Source organism: Mesoplodon densirostris, chromosome 17 (genome assembly GCF_025265405.1).
Source record: "Mesoplodon densirostris isolate mMesDen1 chromosome 17, mMesDen1 primary haplotype, whole genome shotgun sequence".
Classification (NCBI taxonomy): Eukaryota; Metazoa; Chordata; class Mammalia; order Artiodactyla; family Ziphiidae; genus Mesoplodon; species Mesoplodon densirostris.
This window is the reverse complement of record NC_082677.1, coordinates 23895031-23907377: the sequence shown is the minus strand read 5'-3', so window position 1 is coordinate 23907377 and position 12347 is coordinate 23895031. Positions and strand designations below refer to the sequence as shown.

At 38.3% G+C, this 12347-nt stretch overlaps 1 protein-coding gene across 1 annotated transcript in view; it reads right to left on the bottom strand.

The window, feature by feature from the left end:
* EPSTI1 (epithelial stromal interaction 1) overlaps positions 1-12347 on the bottom strand; it is a 103726-nt gene that overhangs the window by 5968 nt on the left and 85411 nt on the right. Inside the window, exons 9-10 of the mRNA XM_060080069.1 lie at positions 6690-6763; positions 1016-1115 (exon numbers count right to left, since the gene is read on the bottom strand). Coding sequence (XP_059936052.1) covers positions 1016-1115; positions 6690-6763 — 174 coding nt within the window. The remainder of the gene's footprint in view (positions 1-1015; positions 1116-6689; positions 6764-12347) is intronic.

Sequence of the window (12347 nt, the reverse complement as noted above, 5' to 3'; positions counted from 1 at the left end):
CATACATTATAAATAGACACATCCACTGTGCATTCTCTACAAATTTGCCTACACTTAATTATCTTCAATATATATATACATTTTTGAAATCTATCCATAAATTTTAACCACTAGATGCATTCCAAGGAAACATGCATATAAGATTTCTAACAGATTGTCTTCTCAAAAATCTTTTGTCCATCAAGTATTTGTTAAGGGGTGATCTCCTCTAGAGTTTCCAGGTCAGCAAGCATTTGATTACTTTGTTGTATTTTACCAGTTTAAAGGTTTCTATCTGTTCTGGGTTTTTTTTTTTTTTTTTTTTTTTTGAGTAGGCACATATACACTTGGGCTTCAATTAAATTATAAAACCCACTGTAGTTAGTTTTGATTCTGTACACATTGCAAACCCCACAATCCCATACATTCCAAAGCTTTGGTGCTGTTTCAATAATATATTGTGCACACAAAACACATTACACACATATTACAACACAGTTGCAAGGTTTTCTTCACGGAAATCTGTAAGAACATTTCATTTTCAAAAAGTGCATTTTGCTGTAGGGGTTTTTAAAAATCATTTTTTAGTGAAAAATTACATGCTGGTTTCTTTGACATGCTAGTTTCACTGAAAGAATATATTACAAGAGAATGCTTACTATTTTTATAACCATATTTCACTGAAAATCTTCCTGAAAAAAAATGTTCATTTGTTTTTGTTTTAGGTCTGGGCAAAGGGTGATTTTTTAAAAAGCCTTGCAGTCCAGGCAATCACACAGCAAACAAAGGGCAGGTGTCATTTTTTATTGTGATTGGCATTGACTGGAGCTGAAATCAGGACCTTCTCCATCTCTCAGAAGCTATTGTGGAATTTACAGTAATCACCCTGGCTGACTGCCCATCACACAGTTGAATAGCACACCAAAAAAAAAATAGTATCTGGGGAGAAGGCCACAACGTATTTTTAAAACTCTCATTGTTTTTATTCTTCAACTTTGAAAGGTTTTTTTTTTTAGAAAAATATAATAAAACTCACCCAGCTGTTACCATTATTCATATTCCAATAGCCTCCAAAGTGCTGGAGGCCACCTGGTTGACTTTCACCTTGGAGTCGGTCCAGAAAAGCATTATTTACCCTTTAAAACAATGAAAAATGTGTGTAAGTGGAAAGCTTGCTGCAGGGCTGAGAGATTTCTGAGAACCTATTGTGCTGTCTGAACGGGCTGTGGGGACTGCTGCCTTCCCCTATTCAGCTCAGAAGATTTCTACAGACACTTCTTTTCACATTAACCATATGACATGCTGTGAACAGTCCTTTGGTGGAGCCGGTGCCAGTCTTGGCTCACACCAAAAGGGGCATAAATTCTTAACTTCAGAGTTTCACTTACCCACCTCTACCAGTTCTACAAGAGCCTTGGTCACCCAAGCAACCATACCCCTCAGGGCCATGCCAGGAGTGAACCCCAGAAGCTGAGGAAAGGTGGAAGCTTCAGCAAGAACTAAAATATAAAGAGAAACCAAACATAGCTCTGTGGTGCTGTTTTTACAAGACAGATGTCCCTCCCATATATCCTGTACCCCACTGCCAGTCTTGCTAAGGTAAATCCCATTAGTGAAAACTGGAAGGAAAATAGGAAGAGAGTGTGGGAAAAGGGAAATATCAGAAGAAGGAAGCCCAAGCTTTCAAAAGAAGGGTGGGGTACATTCTTCCCTGATGTTCGGTCATACTTGCAGCAACCAATTTCAGAAATTAAGTTTAACATATAGGAGGTAAAACAATAAAGGCAAGAAGTGATTATCATAAGGGTCAGGATAAGGTTACCTATAGGATGATGGTTATATTCTATTCCTGGGGCTGGTTACCTGGATGTCCATTTTATAATTAATCATCCTAAATATTCATTTCATGGACTTTCTGTGTGTTATATCTTACAATTTTTGAATTTAAAAAAGAAAAAGGCCACACCATGCTCTGAGTTGCCCATGTATGGCTGAGTAGAGTCAGGGACATGGTGGCTGGAGAAATAGCATTGTAACAGGTACCCTATGATGTGAACGGATTATTGAGGAACAGTGTCATGAAGACCATAAGCTTCTCAGCAGAAACAGAGTGCCTGGAGCACAGCAACCACTCAATCCATGCTTGTGGAAGGGAGGATAGGCAGGACCCAGTCAAGTTAGCCTCCTTTTTAGTCATGAAGTTTAGCGAATGTGGTCATGGTGGGTGGCTGTAGGTCAGCGACTGTGGGAGATTTGGGAACTTTGAGGATAATGACTGCTGAGTGGCAAAGTCAGAGGCTGGGGGTTTGCCTAGTGGTCTTGCTCAGTGTGCCAGCTAAAATGCCAACTGCATGTTGACCCAGGTTAGTCTCTGGCTTATGGGGTTGCTGTTTTCTCCTCAACTCAAAGCTGCATCTGGCAGTGGTCACATCTTAGTTATTAGAAGGCTTTTTTTATCTCTCACCATAAAATCTACCCAGGTGCCATATTCTGGTCAGCCTGGTTCACTGCAGAGCTGAATGTTTAAGTCACCTTTTCTAGACCTCTCAGCATGCAGATCGAAGTAAGATACTTGAGCTGGAGACTTGAATATTAAGGAAGACAGAACTGACCTTGATCCCCCTAAAACTACACAACCAATGGTATTCTGGATGGTCTATATGCCTGGGGCTGTTTTTATCCAGTCTTTTTGTCAGTAACAAAGATGGGCTTTCCCTCAATATCCCCCATCCCACCCCACATCCAATCCACTAGAATTCTTGTTGGCTCCACCCACTAGACACATCCTAAATCACCCATTTCTTTTGATGACCACCATTCTAGTACAAATCCCTATCATCTCCCATCTTGCTTCTGCTTCCACTCCTGCCTTCTGCAGTCTGTTCTCCATACAACCACCTCACTAAATTATAAAAGGGATCATGCCTTCTGGAATTCTGTTTAAAACCCTCCCATGACTCCTATTAGTCTTAGAATAAAATCATTGGCTTACAGAATCTTCTATTTCCTGCCTACCTTTCTTACCTCATGTTGTATTATTCTCTTCCTCACCATCTATAATCAAATCATTTGGGACTCAGAAAGACCAAGCTCATTCCTGACTTAGGGCCTTTGCTTTTGTTCCTATGCTTGATAAGAGGGGGCATTCCAGGGCTTCCCTGGTGGCTCAGTGGTTGAGAGTCTGCCTGCCGATGCAGGGGACGTGGGTTCATGCCCCGGTCCGGGAAGATCCCACATGCCGCGGAGCGGCTGGGCCCGTGAGCCATGGCCGCTGAGCCTGCACATCCGGAGCCTGTGCTCCGCAATGGGAGAGGCCACAACAGTGAGGGGCCCGTGTACCGCAAAAAAAAAAAAAAAAGAGGGGGCATTCCATTGTATGATTTGCGGCCCCCCCATCTCTATGTGACCAGCTCTTGTTTTTGGATGTCACCTCTTCATTGAGGAACTATCGTCTCCAATCTCTCTCTTAACATCACTCTGTGATGTGGTCCTCCTGGTGTGTATCACTGAAATAATCTCGCCGTTAAATTGTTGACTTCTGTTTCTTTCCTCCAGATTGTAAATTCCATGCAGTCAGGGACTTTCTCTGCCTTGTTTACGCCTATTCCCAGTGCCTAGAACAAAGCCTTCACAGAGTGTGCCCTGATATGTAAGAGGTGAATGAATGAATTGTCCAGGTGCATGGTCCCCACCTCGGCCTGCTTCTGTGACCGCAGCTGCATTGTGAAATTACCCATGGTAGTGAATGTAGTTCATTGTCCATTGCACTCAATTCACTCAAACACTTTGAAGATGGATGACTTGTGATGCACACAAGGTGATGTGATTCACTTTTAAGCATGTTACTAAGAGGACAGCAGAGTGGGTCAACTAGAGATCATGGGTGGTAAACAGATTACCTTTTTCAATTTCTATCAAGAATTTGTAATAGGGAAGAATCTTTTGTATTCTACTACAAGTTAATCACTAAAGGGTTGTTGCCTATAAGCTTAAATTATACAGAATGGCCCATTTTTGAGAACCTTTCCTCTCAGATAATGAGGTAAAATACCTTTGTTTAGCTCACAGGGAGCATTCTGACCAGGCCCACCTGTGAATGACTGCAGGGAGGAAGAAATTAACACATCCCCACTGGAGGCTGACGGGAACCAGGAAATGTTTGACTTTACTCCCTCCCCTTTTAGTATAAAAGAAGCCTGAATTCTAACTCAGGCAAGATGGTTCTTTGGGACACGAGTCCACCATCTTCTCAGTTTGCCGGTTTCCGAATAAAGTCGCTATTCCTTGCCCCAGCACCTCATCTCTGATTTATTGGCCTGTCATGGGACGAGAAGTACGAGCTTGGACTCAGTAACAAATTCAAATAGGGGAAAAAAGTACCAGTTTATATTTTTGTTTACTGGTGTTAGAAAATTCATACATTTCATTGCTGTCAAGCTAGTGCTCTGAATGTTCTTCTAAGGATAAAAACTATTGTTCAAGGATGGTTCAAGTTTCAATAAATCAGTTCAGTTCCTTCCAATTTCCAGCTTGTGGCCCAGATCCTTTAAAATCCTTGACCCCAGTGCTCTGTCTTTTCCTACTGGAGCTTCAACTTTCCTCTCTTACTCAAAAAGTTACACTGGGTCAGGTTCAGGTGCAATCAGGTTCAATCATTATGGGATTCATTGTAAAGCTTATTAGGAATCTACAAGCTTTCTATTATAAAACTCAGGGCTGCACCTTCTGCTATGTGAACTTCCAACAGTAGGAAACACATTGTCTTTTTGTCTCCAATAAAATTATACCCCTGGAGAAAACCTAACTTATGTTCCGTATGCTCAAACTACATAGTTTGTATTGTTGCCCTCAGCAGGAATGGACACCGCTATTTTATTCATTAAGAGACAACTGAACGAGTATTTTCATATGATAACATAGAAAAGCTCACTATAAACTCCAAAGGACAATACAAACATAAGCTTTTATCAAAAGCTGATAGAGAGCATAAAATATGTTTAAAGACTTGATCAGTTGTTTCAAAACTGATTACTGAGTTTATTATCCAGAGAGATTTCCTATTGGATTAAATTTGGATCTACATTTAACTAGAATCAGTAGAAAGAATAGGAGATGTAGGAAATAAATAGTGCCACCAATATTTAGGTATTCAGCAATAAGGAAATAAAGAATAAGGGTCAAGGTTCCTGTAACAAAAAAGTAATCTTTTCCACCTCTAATCAAATAACGCATTTTTATTGGGTGCCCATTGAAGATTAATTTCTTAGCAATGGGACCTATTAATGTGACATACCACTATCTTTAAAATGCTTAAAGCTTTATAATCCAATTCTCAGAAATTCAGAGAAATAACTGGCTACTACTAACCAGTGTTATAGAAATACAATATCAGGTTTTTTAATAGGAAGACTTTTAAAGAGAAAAAAAAGTAAAAGACTAAACTAATTCATGACCTACTTTATTATAAAATAGGTAGCAGTAACGGTTCCCCTTTACCCAACAAAATAGTCTAACCAGTGTATCAGAGTTTTTATGTTTCCTTATAACCAGAGAAGAACACATAAATTCACATTTGATATTTTAAAACTGTTCTGACTGGGCTATGGAAGCAGAAAAATCCAGTCAAAATAATATGAGTACACATCCAAAGTTGGCCGCTGCAGCAGAATTGGGAGCTTCCATTAACACTTTTTAAAGTCTCATTTACAAAATGAAACCACCACAATTTAAAAATACACTTTAGTGATAGTGGGAAGGTTAAACACATAAATGAAGCCAGTCAGTTTCAAAAGAATTTGCTCCTTTAAATCATGAAAGCCTTTACATTAAATTCTTCTCCTGAGACAATCACACTACAGTAACCTCAAATAACTCAGCTGCTCCCTAGGAAAATCTAGAATAATGGTATCTATGGTAGTTATTAGCACTGGTCCAACATCAGCATGATACTCTGGGCACTCTTACTGCCTGACATTAGAAATAAGATAGAGACTATTTCCACTATTAAAAATTACTTACTGGTTCTATTTTAAGATTTTTTCCCTAATGTGTTAGTCAACATAAAACAACTTTAATGATAGTTCTTGTCTGAGCTTTTATATTCAAGTATGAGTATCTTACCATCTATACTAGTTCAATCATTCTAAAGTAGTCTACAGATGGTAAAGCATCATATCAAAGGATTAATATGCTTTGTTTCATGGGGGGAAAATTAAGTATGACCTAAATAAACATATAGCTTGAGAGCTGATTTCACTTTCTAGTGTCAATTTATGCCACCAGTTCAGAAAAATTGGATATTGTATGTGTATGTGTGTGTGTGCACGCATAGCAGCTGGCATCTTCACACATACCACACCCCAATAATATAAAGATTAAAAGGTAATATAGAGGGCTTCCCTGGTGGCGCAGTGGTTGAGAGTCCGCCAGCCGATGCAGGGGACACGGGTTCGTGCCCCAGTCCGGGAAGATCCCACATGCCGTGGAGCAGCTGGGCCCATGAGCCATGGCCGCTGAGCCTGCGCGTCCGGAGCCTGTGCTCCACAACAGGAGAGGCCACAACAGCGAGAGGCCCGTGTACCGCAAAAAAAAAAAAGGTAATATAGATTCCACTACTGTATTCAATATTACTTTAGTGTTTCCCCAAAACATTGAAAAAACTTTATAGGTAGTGTTTTAACCAAGGATGCTTATTTTATTGCCATTTATACCTCCTGTGTTCAGCCTGGTGGATTTTGGCTCTTTCTTCCTCCTGTTGCTCTCGTTTAAATTCCAGTAATTCACTCTAGGAACAATGAAATTTTAAAATATGGTTTTCAATTAACATGGTTGTACAGAAGACACCCAAATCAATTAAGTATTTGACCTTAGCTGGTACGATATTTCATTTTTTAAACTTTTACTTAAGTACCATTTCCATGTGAAATTATTTTCTTACATAACCAGGTAGCAAAAATAATTGTGCCTTAGTCAAATAATAACTCTGTGAGTGTAAAATTGTGAGATTAAAAAGCCAATGTGGGGCTTCCCTGGTGGCGCAGTGGTTGAGAGTCCGCCTGCCGATGCAGGGGACACGGGTTCGTGCCCCGGTCCGGGAGGATCCCACATGCCGCTGAGCGGCTGGGCCCCCATGAGCCATGGCTGCTGAGCCTGCGCATCTGGAGCCTGTGCTCCGCAACGGGAGAGGCCACAACAGTGAGAGGCCCGCGTACCAAAAAAAAAAAAAAAAAAAAAAAAAAAGCCAATGTGCATGTTCAAGATATTAGACCATTTGGTACAGCATAACACAAAGGAAAACACAATGTGAGCCAAACTCACCTGTGTCTTACGAAGAAAAACAAAACAAATTAGTTCCTTAACAAATGTTACACAATACTATTTCTTGGTAATTTCTCTAGCTTCTATTTCCCAACAAATTCATGGCTACTTACAAATATATATTGGACTTGATTCTATAGAGCAATTCCCAAAACACTTTCCATTCTGGAGAAGAATACCTATCATTGACTGGTTACTTCATATACTAGCAGAACTTTGGATTCCCTGGAGAGGATATTTTGCTTCAAATAGGAGATCATGTTACTAAAACTAAATCTCTAGCTTCTGACATTCTGATTATATTCTTGGAAGAAGCAACAATTTCCACACTCAGTTACTGTGTTTACAGTATTAAACCAAAGAACTAGGTGCCAGATAATCTCAATACTCAACTGCATACATCTTTAAGCAGACCAAGTTATAAACTCATGTCAACGACAGAAAAAGGCAGAGGGAAGTTATCAGGCCCATGTCATAAGTTAGTGCCTAACTCAAAGAGGTTTTCTGAGAGAGAAAATATTGTCACCTCTTGATAAACACATACCAATACATGTATTTTTTTAACCCCCAAACTTCCATGATGAAAAGTATAAAATAAATTCAAAGTTCAGATTGACATTTTATTCTTTTAACTATATTCAGAGGCCTTCCAACATTCTATAGTCTCCAGAATAAAAAGACTGGTTTCTTATACTGTGACAATCCAAATATGCTATTCATGAATCCCTATAGCACATTATTTAATTCTAATTTCTACCTAGCACCAATGACAAGGGTAAAATTGGAGACTTTTCTAGATAACTGAATAATATTCATTCAGCCACTTCACAAGTACTTATTAAATACCTAGATGCCAAGCCTGGTGCTAGAGACTCATTCTCTACAATGGCATAAAGTCTTTCATTTTAATTTTTGTCGCTATATGAACATAGTTTAAAAGTCTACCAAGCAACAGTACTACTTATACTAGGCTTATATTAAAATAAAAGAAGCTCCAGTCCTCTCCCTCACCCACACAATCATGTTCAATTTTTGTGTGTGGTTTCATCTGTCATTTATCTCCTTCAAAGCATGAATATTCTTCTATTTCTTACTTTTTTTTAAATAGTATTTTTTTTTTTTGGCTTCCTACCATGGAGAAGATTTATATCTCTATTACTACCTCTATCCCAATTCCAACTTCCCTTCCTGGTACACCACCATCCTCATCCCTCATCCTTACAACTGTTTTTTTTTTTTTTTAACTTTCAGTGAGATGAGGGAAGCATCCTAGGGGTCTTACCATTCCTGAGTTAGATTTCCAAGTCATCCTTTTTTCAACCCTAGCCCTCAGAGGTACCAGGTGCCTCCAATTCCACACTTGTATCAGGACTGCTTCAAATTCAGTTTACCACTTCTTGAAAATGAGTTCTGCCTTTTCCTGCTCTACTTTACAGCTTGAAATTGTGCTGATATCCTGGTTTTTTTCTTTGTTTGTTTGCTTGTTTTCTCCAGCCCCTGGCCTGTTCTTTTGTTCTACATACTGGCTTATTGTGCCTTTTTAAAAAACATTTCGTGTATTGTGTTTTTAGTGGGATTCGGTGAAAGAGGGACTGGAGATAAGCAATGAAATATTTTGAAAGTGCAGTGCTTAACCAGAAGACCTTAACATTTTCAAACAAAAATTACACCAGAATTCTGTTACTTGATCCTCACAACAATTCTCAAAGGTAGGCAGGTAAATAAAGTGTTATTTGATGAATGAATGGATGAGCATTATTATGCTTGTTTCATAGATCAGGAAACAAAGGATCAGAGACTCAGTTTAAGTATTTTATCAAATGCTAAGTGGCTCCTAAGTAGCAAAATAAAGACTAGAGCTTAGACTTTTTTTGTTATCTAATCTTCTGTATAAATGCATCCAAAATAGGCAGTTAAGATTAAGGATAACTTGTCAGTAGTTAATAAACAGCCATATCTAGAACTATAGGGCCCATTTACACTCAAAAGTTCTAGTACATCCTATCTAACCTAAGTTCAAACCTAAATCCCGGGAGAGCGGGTGTTCCCAAGATGGCAGCCCGCAGGCCTCGGCCTTTGAGAGTGTGGACACCACCTGTGCTCCAAGCGAGATGCCCATAGGTGGCCTGCCATCAGAAGCCTTGTCTGGGACATCCCCTATGTATGCACTCAAGCCTTTTAAAGATATTGGGAGATGTGAATAGGAGCTTTCTCAGATAGTATATGAATAACTCATTTAAGGGGCCATCAGGACCTCATGGAGTTTGAGCGTGGACCGTTACCTCACAGAGCAGGGAGCCTCCCAAACAGCGACTGCAGACTGCATGCTGAGTACCAGCAGGTAAAATACTTGTATACTGAAAACTACAAAACATGGATGAAAGAACTGAAGAAGGAACAAATAAAAGGAAAGATATCCTGTGTTTTTAGATTGGAAGAATTAATATTAAAATGTCCATACTACCCAAAACAACCTAGATTCAATGCTATACCCACCCAAATTCCAATGGCATTTTTTACAAAAATAGAAAAAACAATTCTAAATTCATCTGGAATCACAGAAGACCCAGGATAGTCAAAGTGATCTTGAGGAAGAAAAACAAAGCTGGAAGCACACTTCTTGATTTCAAAATATTTTGCAAAACTACAGTAATTAAATTAGCAATGTACTGGCATAAAGACAGACATATAGACTAATGGAACAGAATACAGAGCCCAGAAATAAACTCATGCATATACTGTTACTAATCTTTGACAGGGGTGCCAAGAACACACAATGGGGAAATGTTGTCTCTTCAACAACTGGTGTTAGGAAAACTGGATATCCACACACAAAAGAATCAGACTAGACCCCTACCTTAAACCATACACAAAAATCAATGCAAAATGGATTAAAGACCTAAACATAAAACGTGTAACTGTAAAACTCCTAGAAGAAAGCATAACAGAAAAGCTATTTGACATTGGTCTTGGAAATGATTTCCTGGATGTGACACCAAAGCACAGGCAACAAAAGCTAAAATAAACAAGTAGGATTACATCAAACTAAAATGTTTCCATACAGCAAAGGAAACAATCAACAGAATGGAAAGCCAAGCTAGAGTGGGAGAAAATATTTGTAAACCATGTTTGATAAGGGGTTAATTTTCAAAATGTATAAGGAACTCATACAAATCAATAGCCAAAAATAAATAACCCAGTTTTTTAAATGGGCAAAGGACTTAAATGGACATTTATCCAATGATGACATGCAAATGGCCAACAGGTATATGAAAAGATGCTCAATATCATTAATTATCAGGGAAATACAAATCAAAACTACAATGAGATATCACCTCACATCTGTTAGGATAGCAAATAAAGGGTAAGTGTTGACAATGTTGTAGAGAAACAGGAACCCTCGTTCATCGTTGGTTGGGGAATGACAAACGGAATGGAGGTTCCTTTAAAAATCAAAAATAGAACTACCATATTACCCAGCAATCCCACTTCTGGGTATGTATCCAAAAGAACTGAATTCAGGATATCAAAGAGGTATCTCCAGTTGCATGTTCTTTGTAGCACTATTCATAGTAGCCAAGATATAGAAAAAACCTGAGTGTTCATCAGTAGATGAATTAATTTTTAAAATTTAGTTATGCACATAGGATGGAATATTATTCAGGCTTTAAAAGAAAGAAACCCTGCAATATGCAACAATGTGGATGAACCTTGAGGACATCTGCTAAGAGAAATAATGGTTGAGCTAGGGGGTGGCGGATATGGGGACTTGTTATTCAGTGGGTATAAAGTTAGTTATGCTATATTAATAAGATATAGAGATTTGCTGTACAACATTAATAAGTTATAGAGATCTGCTGTGTGGCTATAGTTAACAATATAGTATTGTGCACTTCAAAATTTAAGAGGATAGATCTCATGTTAAATGTTGTTATCACAAAAACAAAGGGACACAAGGAAACTCTGGGAGGTGTTGAATATGTCTTTTACCTTAATTGTGGTGATGGTATCATGAGAGTATGCATATGTACAAACTCTTCAAATTATACACATTTAATATGTGTAGTTCTTTGTAATCAATTTTACTTCGATAGAGCTGTTTTTAAAAAGAAAAGAAAAAAAAAAACCTAAATCCATCTTGTCAGAGGATGCTAATTCTTCCCACATGTATTAACCCATTTCTCCAAGGAACATCTTCTAATATCCAAACCATTCTAAGTTTGATAATATGAACGCTGAACAAACTAAACTCATCAGTTCTAGATACGAGACAAAAGATTTTGTTACCATTGCAACAAAAAGAATAAAATACCTAGGAATAAACCTACCTAAGGAGACAAAAGAACTGTATGCAGAAAATTATTAGACACTGATGAAAGAAATTAAAGATGATACAGATAGACGGAGAGATATACCATGTTCTTGGATTGGAAGAATCAACATTGTGAAAATGACTCTACTACCCAAAGCAATCTACAGATTCAATGCAATCCCTATCAAACTACCAATGGCATTTTTCACAGAACTAGAAAAAAATTTTCACAATTTGTATGGAAACACAAAAGACCCCGAATAGCCAGAGCAATCTTGAGAAAGAAAAATGGAGCTGGAGGAATCAGGCTCCCAGACTTCAGACTATACTACAAAGCTACAGTAATCAAGGTAGTATGGTACTGGCACAAAAACAGATATATAGATCAATGGAACAGGATAGGAAGCCCAGAAGTAAACCCAAACACATTTGGTCACCTTATCTTTGATAAAGGAGGCAAGAATACAAAGGAGAAAAGACAGCCTCTTCAGTAAGTGGTGCTGGGAAAACTGGACAGCCACATGTAAAACAATGAAATTAGAACACTCCCTAACACCATACACAAAAATAAACTCAAAATGGATTAAAGACCTAAATGTAAGTCCAGACACTATCAAACTCTTAGAGGAAAACATAGGCAGAACACTCTTATTACATAAATCACAGCAAGATCCTTTTTGACCCACCTCCTAGAAAATGGAAATAAAAACAAAAATAAACAAATGTGACCTAATGAAAC